The sequence below is a fragment of the Ovis aries genome, chromosome 8, assembly GCF_016772045.2.
Source record: "Ovis aries strain OAR_USU_Benz2616 breed Rambouillet chromosome 8, ARS-UI_Ramb_v3.0, whole genome shotgun sequence".
Lineage (NCBI taxonomy): Eukaryota > Metazoa > Chordata > Mammalia > Artiodactyla > Bovidae > Ovis > Ovis aries.
In genome coordinates, this window is record NC_056061.1 from 77127994 (window position 1) to 77143749 (window position 15756).

The 15756-nt window shown below is 39.9% G+C and overlaps 1 protein-coding gene across 33 annotated transcripts in view; it reads right to left on the bottom strand.

Moving 5' to 3' along the window:
* The window catches only part of SYNE1 (spectrin repeat containing nuclear envelope protein 1), a 492315-nt gene that overhangs the window by 218849 nt on the left and 257710 nt on the right, over positions 1-15756 (bottom strand). For all 33 annotated transcript variants that reach the window (XM_060419830.1, XM_060419826.1, XM_060419828.1 and 30 more), the window contains 9 exons: positions 15065-15382; positions 13999-14154; positions 13674-13844; positions 12451-12777; positions 10892-11044; positions 10270-10437; positions 7168-7344; positions 5050-5196; positions 648-773 (listed from right to left, as the gene is read on the bottom strand). In XM_060419830.1, coding sequence (XP_060275813.1) covers positions 648-773; positions 5050-5196; positions 7168-7344; positions 10270-10437; positions 10892-11044; positions 12451-12777; positions 13674-13844; positions 13999-14154; positions 15065-15382 — 1743 coding nt within the window. The remainder of the gene's footprint in view (positions 1-647; positions 774-5049; positions 5197-7167; positions 7345-10269; positions 10438-10891; positions 11045-12450; positions 12778-13673; positions 13845-13998; positions 14155-15064; positions 15383-15756) is intronic.

The window sequence follows — 15756 nt, forward strand, 5'->3', positions numbered from 1 at the left end:
AGATTAAGGCAGCAGCAGAAGGCACTTGACCTCTATGGTGCCATCTATCCGCTGCTCACAGGTACCGCTGATTCATCACAACCCTGTCCAAAGAGCCCAAATACAGCTTCAGGATCCTTATCAACACCACCCTCAGCCACTGCCGATGACTTAGAAGGATCATGACAGATGTTTGCTATCCTAAGAGAATGTAAGCGTCAGGAGTCTCTTTCATACTAAGTACGACCCTTTCATACACACTTTATATGACCCTTTCATACCCTTTCATACTTTCTTTAGGTCATACTTACTAAGTATGGAAAAATGATGGAAAAGAACAACAACAACAAAATGATCAGGAAAAAGAAGAAGAATGCTGATTGAAGAGAAAAGAGGAAAGAGGCACAAATGTTCAGCAGTTCAGTGGGACTAAATATTTCAGTTCCAATTCAGAGGCATCAGTATCAAAGTGTGCCTATTATTCTGTGACTCAGTTGAAATTCAATACATACTTATTATAATAACTGAAGGAGCATTATAGCAAGAATAACCTAAGGAGAATTTTTTTTCACATCTAATTTAACAGCAGCAGCAGCAGCAACATGCAAGCAAGAGAATATGATCAAAGAGACATATCCAATGTCACTTTTTTTTTTTTAACTTTTTACCATTTGTTCTGTTTGTTGAATGTCTTTTGCTGTGGTTTTCACTGAAGAGTTTGACAGGTCACACATGGAGCAAAGGAGATCTAGGTAGGTCCTTGCTTGTTCCTGCAAAGCTCTGAAGTGTTTGACCTCAAAAAAAAAAAAAAAAAATTGTCAGAGTGCAAGAGAGGCATGCTATATTTAGATAGCAAATATTTGTACATTTGCGTGTTTTGTTGACATTTCAAAAATAATCTTGCTATACTCAGTGTTTTTACCATGGCTATAAATGACACATAATAAGTACTCAAAAGAAAGCTTTCAAAGCACATTGGCAGGGAGCCATTTATCCACCAGCCATTTCTTATTCTAATTAGTCTGTAAGTTCTGGGAAAGGGGAACACCCAAGAAACGTCCACAATTGTTTCAGATTGTTCACATTCTAGCTTGTTTTCAGTTTCAGAGAATCAATAGACTATTCTGGTCTGTTTCTTAACACGTTTTTGCATATTCTGTAGACATAAAAGGTTATTGTGCATTTGTAGGTTTCACTGGAGTTTGGTGAAAATGCACATGGCTGGGCTCTTTCTCTCTGCAGAAAATTCACATCGTATCTTCCCTTTTCATAAGCCCAAGAAAGGCATCTCCAGGTGAACCCTTGATTTACACACAGAAACACAGAGAAATGGATTTCTTTGAAAATGTTTAGAGGCCCTGTGGGCTCTGTTTTAGATGCTAGGAACACAGCAGTCTCCAATATAAAACTGTTGCTCCAGTGGAGCTTATACGAGAAAGACAGATAATACATAAACACAGAAACAAATATGCATTGCCATGTTTAGTAGTGATAAAATAAACACCATGGAGTAAGGGAAGAGTTCAGTCCAGTTCAGTTCAGTCGTGTCTGACTCTTTGCGACCCCATGAACCGCAGCACACCAGGCCTCCCTGTCCATCACCAACTCCTGGAGTCCACCCAAACCCATGTCCATTGTGTCAGTGATGCCATCCAACCATCTCATCCTCTGTCGTCCCCTTCTCCTCCTGCCCTCCATCTTTCCCAGCATCAGGGTCTTTTCAAATGAGTCAGCTCTCAGCATCAAGTGGCCAAGGTAAGGGTAGGGAAGTATAATATAATGAAGAAGCACTGTTAATTTGGGATGAATGTATCCCCAAGACCTCTCTGAAAAAGAGTCTTGAGTTGTAGAGGGAGCAAGTCATGCCATGGGGTAAGAGCATTCCAGGCAGTTGGAGGTGATGGGTGATAGCAAGTGCAAAGCTCCAGGCTAAAGCAGAGGGACCTAGGTAGGAGCAGAGTCTAAAAGATAGGCAAGGGCCAAAGCATGGAGGACCTCATAGGGACACTGACCATACATCCCAATTTGCAGAGTTTATATTTTTATGCCTTCTCAACTGTGGTACTATTGACATCTGAAGACAAATCATTCTTTGCTGTGGGACTGTCCTGTGCATGGCAAGATGTTCAACAGCATCCCTGGCTGATACCAGGAACATCCCCACCAGTCATAGTTGTGACAACCAGAACTGCCTTCAGAGACTGTTTCAAATTTCCCGTGGGCAACAAAACCACCTCTCCTTTTTGGTTGAGAACCACCAGTCTCATCTCAACTGCAACTATGAAAAGTGGCCTCCTTATTAGCAAATATTCAGTTTTGGAAAACAAATTATTCAACCAAAGTATTCACTGACTGTAGTAAGAAATTTGGAATTTATTCTAAGGGTGATTGAAAGGTAGGCTTCCCAGGTGGTTTCAGTGGGTAAAGAATCTGGCTTGCCAATGCAAGAGTTGTAAGTTCAAATAGTTTTCTATTTGTACCCTTTCCTGGGTCAGGAAGATCCCCTGGAGGAGAGCAAGGCAACCTACTCCAATATTCTTGACTGGAGAATCCCATGGACAGAGGAGCTTGGTGGGTTACAGTCCATGGGGTCACAAAGAGTTGGACACAGTCGAAGCAACTGAACATGCACACATGTGATTGGAAGGTATTGGGAGAAATGACCCAACACAGGTTTGAAAAAACCATGCTTACTATGGAGTAAGGGGTGACAGGAGCAGTGAAGTAGGTGACCAGTTTTTAGGCTACTTTAGGCGTCACATGAAAAGTGATGATGGCCTGATGGAAGGTGGTGGATAGCAGATGTGGTGATAAGTGGTTCTTACTACATCTTTGTGATAAATGGGGAAAGAGGTATAGACTGCAAGTTGTTTAGGATAAAGTTGACCTACAGAAACATTAGGTGATTCTCCAAAATCATAGTTAATAAGGCAGCCTAACTTTTTGATCTTTATCTTAGTGTCTTTTTCTCTGAGCTGTGTGGATTGCCCAGGCACATCATTCTCATGTAGATGTAATAAGCAGAGATCAATTTCCCATTAAGTTAAAAGCAACACCTAAAGTTTTATTCATTATACAAATTGACTGGTATTTCACTTCCCGTTAGCATCATTAGCTGCTAACCTAAAGCACCCCACCGTGTACCTGTGACTCAGAGAACATTATCTGTCCCAAACAGCTTTTGGATATAAGAAGAGAACAAGATATCAGAATTTTTATTTTATAAATGTATTTACTTTTTAAAAAAGATAGTGATTTATTTTAAAATTTACAGAGTTGGCCTGATTCTAAAAGCATTGGAAGCAACTTGTTGATTGTCAGTGACAAAACAGTTTCAGAAGATTTTTGCTAAAATCAACTTCGAGGGCAAATCTGATAGTGAAAGTGTTAGTAGCTCAGTCATGTCTGACTCTTTGCGACCCCATGGTCCGTAGCCTGCCAGGTTCCCCTGTCCATGTATTTCTCCAGGTAAGAATACTGGAGTGGGTTGCCATTCCCTTCTCCAGGGGATCTTCCCAACCCAAGGATCGAACCCAGGTCTCTCACATTGCAGGAAAATTCTTTACCATTTGAGCTACCTGGGAAGCCAAATCTAATAGGACTTTTTCTTATTCTCCCAAATTTACATGTCATGCCTTATGAAAACAAATGACATTCTTATGGAATTCAATCAGCCTGTCATTGACCAGTGGTAGTGGGGGCTATGTTATCATTACATATGTATTGAGTGTTTACCGTGTGGGAGGCCCTAGGGGGTACACAGTGCGTCTGGGACCATGACCAAAGTCAACTGCAGACCGTCGAAGCAGTTGATTTGGTGTTTCCAATACTTCTCATTCTCTTCTCTGGCTGTTTTCTCTAGAGGGCAGCCTATTTTGAGAAATAGTGCCGAAAGAGCAGGAAGCAGAAACCAAACTATACAGTCATTGCATCTGGGCCCCTAGAAGAATCAGTGTCTTCCTGTAATCATGGCTAATGCAGGGAGATGTAGAAACCTCCTGTTCTAGGACAGGTTCATTGGATTAATACTATTTTACCCCCTCTCTTTTAATTCTTTTTTTGGGAACAAAGGAGAAAAATCAAGCTTTGGTCTGGATTGTTCTGAATAAACTACATTGGAAACAAATAGCCATAAGACAATAAATGGCCTAAGAAACTCACAATCTAATGAAAAGGCAGAATGCAGACAATTTTTAATTCATTTCTTGATTCAAGAAAAGTCTAGATTTTTTTGTCCAGATTCTGTCTATATTTGTCCAGATTCTATTCTTTACCAGGTATAATAGGTGCACTTCTGTGAATCATTTCATGACTTAAATAATGTAAATTATTTAAGCCAAAAGGCATACTTTGGGGGGCATATAAACTGAACACATTTTCTTTGTGAACTAAATGAACAAGCATATTATTTTAATCTCAGTTTGAGGTAAAAAAATCAAATTTTTACTATTATTTCAGCAATAACCTTTATAATTAAATACCTTTGAAATATTTTCTTTGAACCACATAGAAAAGTTGCTTAGTTCAAAAGTTTTAAAGACATATCTCAAATATTCTGATGAAATCTCAGCAGCAACATTTTAAGCATGTAGATGTCAAATTAATATGCCACAGAATCCTTTGCATGACAATATTTCATTCAGCATTCATCCGATAATTAATAAGCTACTTGTTCTGTGCCAAAAAAGGTGGAAAGGCTAATTTTGCTTTTCTGTTAGCAAATCGGGTACATTATGGCATGGCATTTGAATTTCTTCATAACCTTCCATCCTATAATCACTTAGGACATTAAGGCACAGATAAATTCAACGGTTTATCCATGGTGACCCTACTGAGTAGGTACTAGAAGCAATCTTTTGGCCATAGTGCCCATGCTCTATTTATTCTACCAGATTGATCCTTAGTTGTGTGTTCATCTTCCTGGCTAGAATGTGAACTTGACTAGGATCAAGCTCAGATCTTATTTATATTTTGATATTCAGCACAATTTGCACATAACAAGTATTTAACATGTTTCCATCAAATGAATGAATCATAGTGCAATATAAACTTTCAGGAATCACAACCTACCTGCTTGACAGCTTCTGCCCTGCTAAGAGGGGGATTCACGCTTGGCTTTAAATCTGGCTGTACTGCAGAAAGCCAGGCCTGGCACTGCTGAAGGGTGTCTTGTCGACTAACGTGCTTCTGAAGTTCATGTTCCAAACTCTGGTACACCTGAGACAGAACAGTCATGCTGCAGTTGTGAGGGCTGTTTTATACTGCTGTAAATATCAGTAGAAGCAAATGAAACAAATCCACCATAAACGGGTCCCCGTTCACCACGCTCCCTGACATCAGACACACATCAACGGAGTTTGCATATGTTCCAAAACGTTGCAAAGCACGTGGGCCATGCCCCAGTTTCTAACTTCTCAACCCATGCATTACAACACTAATATCCTGATTATGGAAAGAGAAGCTGGGAAGGGTTGATATAACAGTAGAAATGTGTTAGAATGTATAGAATCTTTGAAGTAAATTGGTCAAACCTAAACCAAAAGCTTTTTCAGCTTCTCCGGATTGTATAAAGTTGCTCTTTTTGTTTAAATGAGGAACTAAAAGTAACAATAAACTGCCAGTTTACGAAAAGATAATCAATATCTCTCAGCTGAAATGCTTTCTCTTTAGGGGTAGGGTAAATTGGAACTAAATTATAACACAGGAGAGGGAAGAGTTTGATGCCCTCATTTCATTCAGAAGCAATATTCCAGGACAACAACAACCCAGAATAATCCAAAATAATATATCCAGAAAAATCCAACTTTTCTAATATGTCATTTCAATTAATAGTTCCTCAACCAGCCAAACAATTTTTATTTTATCCATAAAGACATGTTGAGAAACTATTACATGTTTCCTTGAAACCAAGGTAAACGTACCTATGATGGTTTTTTGAGCAAGTTACTCATCAAAAAAAAAAAAAAAAGGAAAGAAAAGAATATTAGGTTATGAGGTTAGACTGACTTTTCTTTGGTTATTGAGACAACAGAAGGAATAACTGAATTCTGCTTTTCTCTTTCATTTATTAATCACTTTATCTGCTATCAGGAATATCCCTTATTTTTATTTCAAAGAGAACTAAAAAGAAAAAGGTGTTTTGTTTTCTTTAACAGTTTTGCAAACTTAAATTTAAGGTTCTGACTCTGTTCTTAGAATTTCATCTGCTTTTTAAACTTTTATTTCTAAAACATGTTTGTCTTTCAAACATATACCACCTTTAAAAAAAAAAATTAAGCTATATCCCTAACGCACAAAAAAAGCCTGCTACAAAGATGGTATTCAATAAATCTCTGTTGAGTGAGTGAATGAATGAGCTCACCAGAAAGTTTCATGATGCCATTTTCCTTGTCTCATTCTCCCTTTCCCCTTCATCATCTTCTGTAGTTATTGTTAGATTCCTTTATCCCTCTTTTTTTAAATAAACAGTTTGAAAGTGAATTTTCCAAGTCTAGGGATCAACTAATATCCTGCATTTTTCAAGTATCATAATGAACACAAATAGGTTTCCCTGTGTCACTTATATTTTTCCAGTTCTTACTCAATAGCCCAGTGACAAAAATACATGGATTTTTCTCAGTGTCATTTATAGATTCTAGAATAAGAAGAAGTAATCCACTAATTTTACTTAGTTGCTGTTAAAAAAGGCAATTCTTATGTATCTTAGATTTATATCTATAACATTAATGATTTCATTTTATTGGAAGAATACCCACTGAAGTATACTTCAAAATTGGTGCTTTCTTCTTTTCTCAATTTCTATATGAATACACAGAAATACTGAATTAGAGTAGAACCTGGGTTACAGAGGGTTAAAAAGAAAATAATTATTGTGAGACATACAGAACACACTTATTTTGGTGTTATAGAAAAAATGGCAAATTAGAAGTATTGACGGTGTGCAAATAAAAACAAGCAAAGTTAAAATTTTTTTCATAATCAATTCATGGAATAAAGGGATTGCGTAAAACCAAATATCTGAAATTCACTACTTCATCACATTAATCGAATATATGTTATTTCTGTGTACACATAGACTGGGAAATCTATCCAAAGGGTGAAGCATAAAAACTATTTCAAAAAGCCTTCAGCCTGCACAGCCTTTCTCCTTAATTCTTTATCATTCTAGAATGTTCCGGCAGTACTTACCCTCTGGGCTGTACTGCAGATGGCTGAATAACTGTCCTTTGTGCCCTGCAGGTGAGCGTGTACGTTTTGTTTAAGTTTCGCTTGAAGGTGATCTGCACATTGGCTGATCAAATTGTCACCTTTAGTTTTAAGGTCGTTCAAACGGTCTTCAAAACCAGCAATTTCTTCCATCATTGCCTTCAAAAATGAAACAAATACGCAGTTCTCATTATTCCATTTTTAGTCTTTAAATATTCTATTCACCAAACAGAAAGTTTAAGATCAATTATCTCACTGTTTAATATGTTTTTAAAGGAGTTTTGCAATTTGTCTTGGTATCAACGCAATGAAATAAATGTCTCGGTGTCTTCATATCAAATTAAATTAAAAAATGTATACTTTCAGGGATCCTCCAATAACGGACTAAGTTACACAGAATGATGAAGTAACCTTTAAGAGTGAATTCATAAGATTGACTTCAGTTAGAGATCTGCTCTATGGAAATATTACCAGTGAAAAGGATGTCCATACATTTTTCAACTCTAAAAATTATAATTCTGGTATAAATCATAACTGTGTGTTGTGCTTAGTCGCTCAGTCATGTCTGACACTTTGCAGCCCGCTAGCTCCTCTGTCCATGGGGATTCTCTAGGCAAGATACTGGAGTGGGTTGCCATGCCCTCCTCCAGGGGCTTTTCCCAACCCAGATATTGAAACCAGTTCTTCAGCATTGCAGGAAGATTCTCTACTGTCTGAACCACCAGGGAAGTCCTAATTTACGTCTGCTGCTGCTGCTGCTAAGTCGCTTCAGTCGTGTCGGACTCTGCGACCCCATAGACGGCAGCCCGCAAGGCCCCCCTAGCCCTGGAATTCTCCAGGCAAGAACACTGGAGTGGGTTGCCATTTCCTTTTCCAATACATGAAAGTAAAAAGTGAAAGTGAAGTCGCTCAGTCATGTCCAACTCTTCACGACCCCATGGACTGCAGCCTACCAGGCTCCTCCATCCATGGGATTTTCCAGGCAAGAGTACTGGAATGGGGTGCCATTGCCTTCTCCAAATTTATGTCCAAAATAGCCTAATTATATTTTAATTTAATTAACTAATGTCTAATTTATCTAATAATATGATATCTAATTTATGTAATAGCTTAATGTCTAAACTGTGTAAGATCTAATTTACATCTAATATTTATATTGATAAAAGTAAAAACAACATTTACCACTTAACATCTATTAAGCACCGATAGCCCAGGGACTGTATATAAGCCCTGATAAATATTTATTATTATTGTTGTTTTACAGATGAGGAGACTGAGGCACAGAGAGATGATAAAATGTATTCAAGGTCACACAGGTAGTAAATGGCAGAGTCCTGGCTTTGGACCCGTCTCTGCCTGACTCCAGCTCACACGCTATTCCTGCCTCTGTTCTCTAGTGAGCTTTCTCAGAGATCACTTAGAGAGGGAGACCCAACTTTCTCAAGTCAGGTACTAACTTCCTTACTGCAATACAATGCTAGTGACTAGAGACACATTGCAACACAAAGTTTCCTAGGCTGACACATCGATATCTAAGGGAAACCATGGTCCTCCAGCAGTGCAGGGCTCATCACTATTTCCCCCAGTGGTGTGGGGTTAACAGTTATTATCCATGCCATATTGAAAAGAACCAATTCATCTTCAAGCTGGAATGGAACCACTGCATCATGTGGTTACTGTGGCTATTTCAGTTCAGTTCAGTTCAGTCGCTCAGTCGTGTCCGACTCTTTGCGACCCCATGAACCGCAGCACGCCAGGCCTCCCTGTCCATCACCAACTCCCAGAGTTCACTCAGACTCACGTCCATCGAGTCAGTGATGCCATCCAGCCATCTCATCCTCTGTCGTCCCCTTCTCCTCCTGCCCCCAATCCCTCCCAGCATCAGAATCTTTTCCAATGAGTCAACTCTTCACATGAGGTGGCCAAAGTACTGGAGTTTCAGCTTTAGCATCATTCCTTCCAAAGAAATCCCAGGGCTGATCTCCTTCAGAAAGGACTGATTGGATCTCCTTACTCAGTACCAAATGGACTATATTATGTCATTACTTTTCTGTTTGGATTTGCTAAATAAAATGTTCTCTTACAGATCTTGAAACCTGGAATGGTTAACTGGTTTTCCTAAGACACAGTGGTAGATGTTGACCAGATTACAACCAAAATTCAGTTTCCTATTCAGGTCAGTTCAGTTCAGTTGCTCAGTCGTGTCTGACTCTTTGCAATCCCATGAATCGCAGCATGCCAGGCCTCCCTGTCCATCACCAACTCCCGGAGTTCACTTAGACTCACGTCCATCGAGTCAGTGATGCCATCCAGCCATCTCATCCTCCGTCGTCCCCTTCTCCTCCTGCCCCCAATCCCTCCCAGCATTAGAGTCTTTTCTAATGAGTCAGCTCTTCTCATGAGGTGGCCAAAGTACTGGAGTTCCAGCTTTAGCATCATGTTTCCCATTAAGCTTACCAAAATAGCTTCATAAAGTTGTGAGCATATGATATCTGTCATTTGGCACATATGATTACTAAAAAATACATATTAATAAAGATATAAACATCGCATATCGGTACTGTACTTTGTGGTCTACAAAAGACTTTCAGATATGTTATCTTCTCTGATGACCACAGTGGCTATGTAATGGGACTGATGTCATTATCATCCTTTACAGAAGAGAAAAAGGAGGCTCAGAGAGGCTATGTCCCCCTATCTAGCAAGAAGAGACTTTGGCTAGAATTTAAACTCTTTGATTACTATTTCTGTATCCTATCTTTGGCTGTACTTTTCTAGAATAAAGATAATTTATCTGATAAATTACTCCATATAGATTATATTCTGAAATTAAAAAAAACAACAACTATTAGCTGGGAAATATGCTACAATGTGTTCAGAAGTTGAATGCCAGGATTCAGCTGTTGTCGAGTCACTTAAATATTAAATTGAACTGTTCTCAACTATCAGGCATTCTTGGGACTCAGACCTGAGTCTTTAAGTACAGTCATTATGATCCAGAGATTACCCCCACCCCCCAACACACACACGGCGTGCCTGTCAAAGCTGCCCTGTGTTCTTCAGCTCCTTAGAGATCAGGCCTACCTTGTGGCGGGCCAGTTGCTGGGTAATTGTCTCAAGGCTGCTTGTCTCCATGAGGTCGGGTGCCACTAGCCTTCCTGACATTTGCAGCAGCCACTTTTCCACTTCTTGGAGCTCACTGTTGTAATCTTCGTGGTCTTTGACTTTCGCCTCAAGACTGTAGACATGCTCCTGTGAAGCCAGGTGCCTGTTAGAAGTGACTTTCCAGCCAAAAATCTACTCAAAACTTTAACATTTAAAAAATCCCAGGGCAACTCATAGAGTAGGTAGACTTACACACATCAGAAAGTCACTACACACACACAGACACACACACGCACACACACACACACGCACGCACACATGCACACACACTCACACAGACACACACACTCACACAGACACACACACGCACACACACAGACACACACACAGACACACACACGCACGCACACACATGCACACACACACACAGACACACACACACACACATACAGAGTTGCTACTCCATTTAAAAATGCCCACCTGAATGAAAAGGAAAAATACTGACCCATACCAGTGCTACATTTTCTGACAGATAAAATGGAGGCAAGACTCCCTCGGTGGAAAACACCACAGTTTTCTTCTGCTTCTGATCTTTCCATACCTTTGCTGCACTGCAGAGATCCTGGTAATCACTTTGAAGCTGATCGATTTTGTCCTTTAAAGTAACATCTTGCACCAGCTCCAAGAGGGCTTCACCTTTCTCTCTCACCGACTTTACTGATGGTTCGTGGGACAGCACTGTTTGTTGAAGTGACTTGAATTACAAAGGAAAAAATAAGAGCCAGCTCATTCATGTGATCAAGGAGAATACAGACACATGCATTGCCACATATAAGATGATCTATCTCAAACAAAGATCTGATATATATTTTATAAATCAATAAATATAAAACAATAAAAAGAAAATGACTTTTATGGCTAATATGGTTTTTTTCAGAGTAAAAGTAACACATCGAATAGTCCTCACACGTGCAGAGAGAAGTATAGAAAATAATTGTGTTTGGCTGAATTTGACATAATGCATCTTGCTGGCTTCCACCTCATTCCTTTCTGCAGAGAAATAAATCTTAATGCTATATGAAGGGAGAGAGGTGTTATCTTTTGATTTTGAATTATAAAGTCAATTGTAGCTTGAGTTGGATATGAGGTTTGGGAGACAAATTCCAGTTGCAACATTGCTGTGACAGCCTTAAAGTGCTATTTAAATATATCAAGAACTCAGGGAGAAAAAAAAGGAGAAGCAGTTGTGCTTCTTATATTACACTTTTAAAGACACACTGTCAGGCTTGGCAAAAAAAACAAGGGCAGGAATAGACATATTGGCTAGAGGAGGAAAAAGCTTCCACCAGGAAAAGCTTTGAGGTAAGACATCACACTGTAATTCTCAGACCATTGCTAAATAATTTGGGTCAAATTTTAAAAGCAGACTATTCCATGTATAAGCTTTAATAATTATTTCACAAATTTGAGCAGGTGAAAATTTATATCTATAGCATGTACAGCAATATCTATATCATCATTTATTTTTTCAAAAATTAATTTCTAAAATGTTTTACCTACAGTTGGTTAATTAGAATTTATTTTCTTAGGAGTATGAAGTCTCATTTGGAATTTACCATAGATCTGCTTATAGGATTTCTGTACCAAAAGATGAAGGAGAGACTCTAGATGAAACAGAAAATCTATAGGTGTGAGATCCTGATGCCAGAAAGTTTATCTGAAGGATCCATGTACCTGGATCACACTGTCAGAACAGATCTCCATCCACTGATACAACCTTTGACTATCAGACAAACATAGTACCTGAACAGAAAAATAAGTCTGACGAAGTGTACGTGCTTAGTCGCTTCAGTGGTGTCCAACTCTTGGCGACCCTATGGACTGTAGCCTGTCAGGCTCCTCTGTCTATGGGATTCTCCAGGCAAGAATACTAGAGTGGGTTGTCGTGCCCTTCTCCAGGGGATCTTCTCGACCCAGGGATTGAACGTGTGTTGCTTATGTCTCCTGCATTGGCAGACAGCTTCCTGCCCCCAACCAGTAGAACAGGCATGCTAAGGACCTCTCCCAGTACCCAATAAGGGTGACACACACCAGAAATCACGTGCCTCCTGTTCAGTCCTACGTGACCTCCTCACGCATCTGTCAGTAACGACACACTACCTTGTATTTAGATAACTGAGCTTTTTTCTCATATAACTCCATTTTGGGTTCTTCAGGACCATGTAGAATATCTCGGTATTCTGCTATCCACTGGGTTAGTGCTTTGTATTTATCCGAGAATTCCTTTGTCAAATGAAGGCCTTTCTCCAGGGTCATGTGCTCCTTCCGCACAGTGCCGGTCAGTTCCTTCAACTGCTCCATGTGGTCATGGATCTCTTTTCTTAACGTCTCTGCCTCACCATCTTCCAAGTATTTAAGAGCCCTCTCGCCTTTCTCTCGGGTTGATTTGAGCAAGCTCTGGCCTTTCTCCATGTCTTTCAGCAAACCCTGAGAAAGAATGGGAAGAAATGTAATACAGACAAACAAATAAACAAATTCAAATTGGTTGGCATTATGCCCATCCTTTTAAAGAAAAGCCTTGCAAGTCCCATTCTTGAGTTCACCAATTTCCCCTTACCATATGTTTTTGAAGTTTATAAACAGATTTGGCCCACCAGCAATCAGGATGGAAGATGATAATCAGATTTGAAGTTTATAATCAGATTTGGCCCACCAGCAAAGAGAAGCCTCTTTACTTCAACATCAGTTCAGTTCAGTTCAGTTCAGTTGCTCAGCCGTGTCCGACTCTTTGCGACCCCATGAATCGCAACACGCCAGGCCTCCCTGTCCATCACCAACTCCCGGAGTTCACTCAGACTCACGTCCATCGAGTCAGTGATGCCACCCAGCCATCTCATCCTCTGTCGTCCCCTTCTCCTCCTGCCCCCAATCCCTCCCAGCATCAGTCTTTTCCAATGTAGGTCCTTTAAAATCTCGATTAGCACATCATTTCCAAATCAGAGACTTACGGAAGAACTTGATGCTTTTCTCACCCTTAACAGAGCTCCTAGAGTTCTGAGTTAAAACACAACTAATGCACAGTGTCATGAGTTTGAGATTTTTTTTTTTCCAATATTTAGTGTCAAACTGGAATTTGGTTAAGAATTTCGTGCACAGTCGTGTGTAAGTCATTGGGATAACATTACATCATAAGTAAATGGAAGGCAATCTTTGGCTTAAGCGATCTTAACTTGGAATTTAGAATGAAATGAGGAACCAGGGATCACCAACCATACTGGGCAGGGATGAACATAACATGCTCCCAGTTCTACGTGGGAGATGGGAACATCTCAGTGAAAGAAGAATGAACAGTTAGCAGACAACTTTGATATTTGCATGCCTACCTCTAACATCTTCATTTTTTTCCCCATCATCACTTTATCTACTTTATCAATTTTGGCAGCCACATTCTTGAAGTTTTTATGAGTAGAGCTGTACCAATCAGAATAGGAACTTAAGGATAACTCTGATTCCTCCAAACTCTGGATCTCCTCTTCCAGGAATTTTATTTGTTCCTTTGAAAGAAGAGACAACATGGAATAAGTGAATTAAAGACCTGTGCCTGTGCCTTTCTTGATCAACATGTGCCTTCATTGGAAGTTAGTAAAAGGAAGAATGTCTGGGTTGTGAAGTCTGCTGGCCTATAATGAGCCGGAGTGGCCCGCTCACCAGCACTTGGAGGAGTAGAGCTTGGTATCTCGATGTCAGCTGAGTGGCCTGGCAGCCCATCCGGCTGCTCACGTGGCTCTCGTCCAGGATCTCCTGTGCTCTGGCTCCCACTTCCTCAACCTCATCTCTGTATGCAGTGATCTCTTCATGCCACTTCTGAAATGACACCATGTAGGAGTGGAAAGTTCAATCTCAGGGATTCTTAAGTAAGACAAATATTTTGTTTAGCCCTTAAATCCCTAAGTCACGACCCCATGGACTGTAGCCCGCCAGGCTCCTCATGGAATTTTCCAGGCAAGAATACTGGAGTGCATTGCCATTTCCTTCTCCAGAGATCTTCCCGACCCAGGGATTGAACCCATGTCTCCTGCATTTGCAGGCGGGTTCTGTACCACTGAGCCACCTGGGAAGCCCTAAGACAAATATATATATATATATATCTGTATCTTCTGACTAGAAAATGATTTCTATGATTTCTTCTTACTAGACAATGATTTCTATGAATGATTTCTATATAATTTTGAAAACCCATCATGTATAACCTTCATAAGAAATTATAATAATATTATAAAACTGCACAGGAGTTTGAATGCTTTTCTGTCTGTATTACATGTATTTTATATCTTTTGTTGTACTTAGACACATTTTAAAACAGATGAATAAGGAAAATGAATTCCAAAGGCCTAAGCATGATTTTGATCGTGTGTACTGAATCTGCATAAAAATGTAGTACATTAGAGCAATTTCAAGACAGAACCATAAACTTAAATTATTGCAACACTAGCATTCATGTATCTTTACCAAGCAAGGTAATAAAGTGTGGGGAAAATATAAAATACTTCATTAAACTATATTCTATTATCAATAAAACAGACTACCTTAGGATTCTAATAAATAATTTCTCACAGAAGAATGCCCCATTGTAATTTATATCAAATTTCTTGCAAGTAGAAAGAGATTGTTCAAAATCTAAACCTTGGACCAACATTTATTAAATAGTTGAAGAAACAAACTATGCAAGGCAACTGCTACTTTGACACACATCAGGAATTCACACCAATAGTACCTTCATCTGATGTAACTGCATCTCCTTGGCAGCTCGGCTAGACTGACGTCCAGTTCTGGGATTCACTTTCTCCTCCATTGTTTTCAGCCACTCATCTACCTGCTGAAACTTTTGTTCCACCAGTCTCAATTTGTTGACCACATTATTGAACTGAGTTCGGGTCTCCGACAGCCGCTGCTGGTAAGCCTGCCAGTCCTGCCGGAGGGACTCTAGAGCCCGGTCCTCTGTCTGCGGGATGCCTGACGGTATCACCTCCTCTCTGGTGTGCAGTGCTGAATTCAGCAGGGCCTGCCCCTCCGCACAGCGCACCTGGAGCTCCTGCAGGGGAAAGGCGTGGCTGTCACACCTCGTTCACATTTCACACCTGCACAGGTGACTGTGTCTCACTCAAGCCAACTGCGCCCTCTTGAACTTCACGTTAGGAAAGAACAAGCTGATTCCAACAAAAAATGTGTACCTAACACTGAACCCTGTTTCCCAAGTCAGGAGAGAGATTCTGAAATGTTTCCAGTTAAAACAGTCAAACTGCACACACACACACACAAATATACACACAGCGAGAAGTATTTTTCTCAGTCATGTTAGAAACCACCTCTGAAATCTGGCTTTTTAGCTTGAAGGCAAAAGCACCGTGATGAAAGGATTACTGTTTAGTCTAATAACCTAGGAGTTTTGTGGCCCCTAATCTGTTT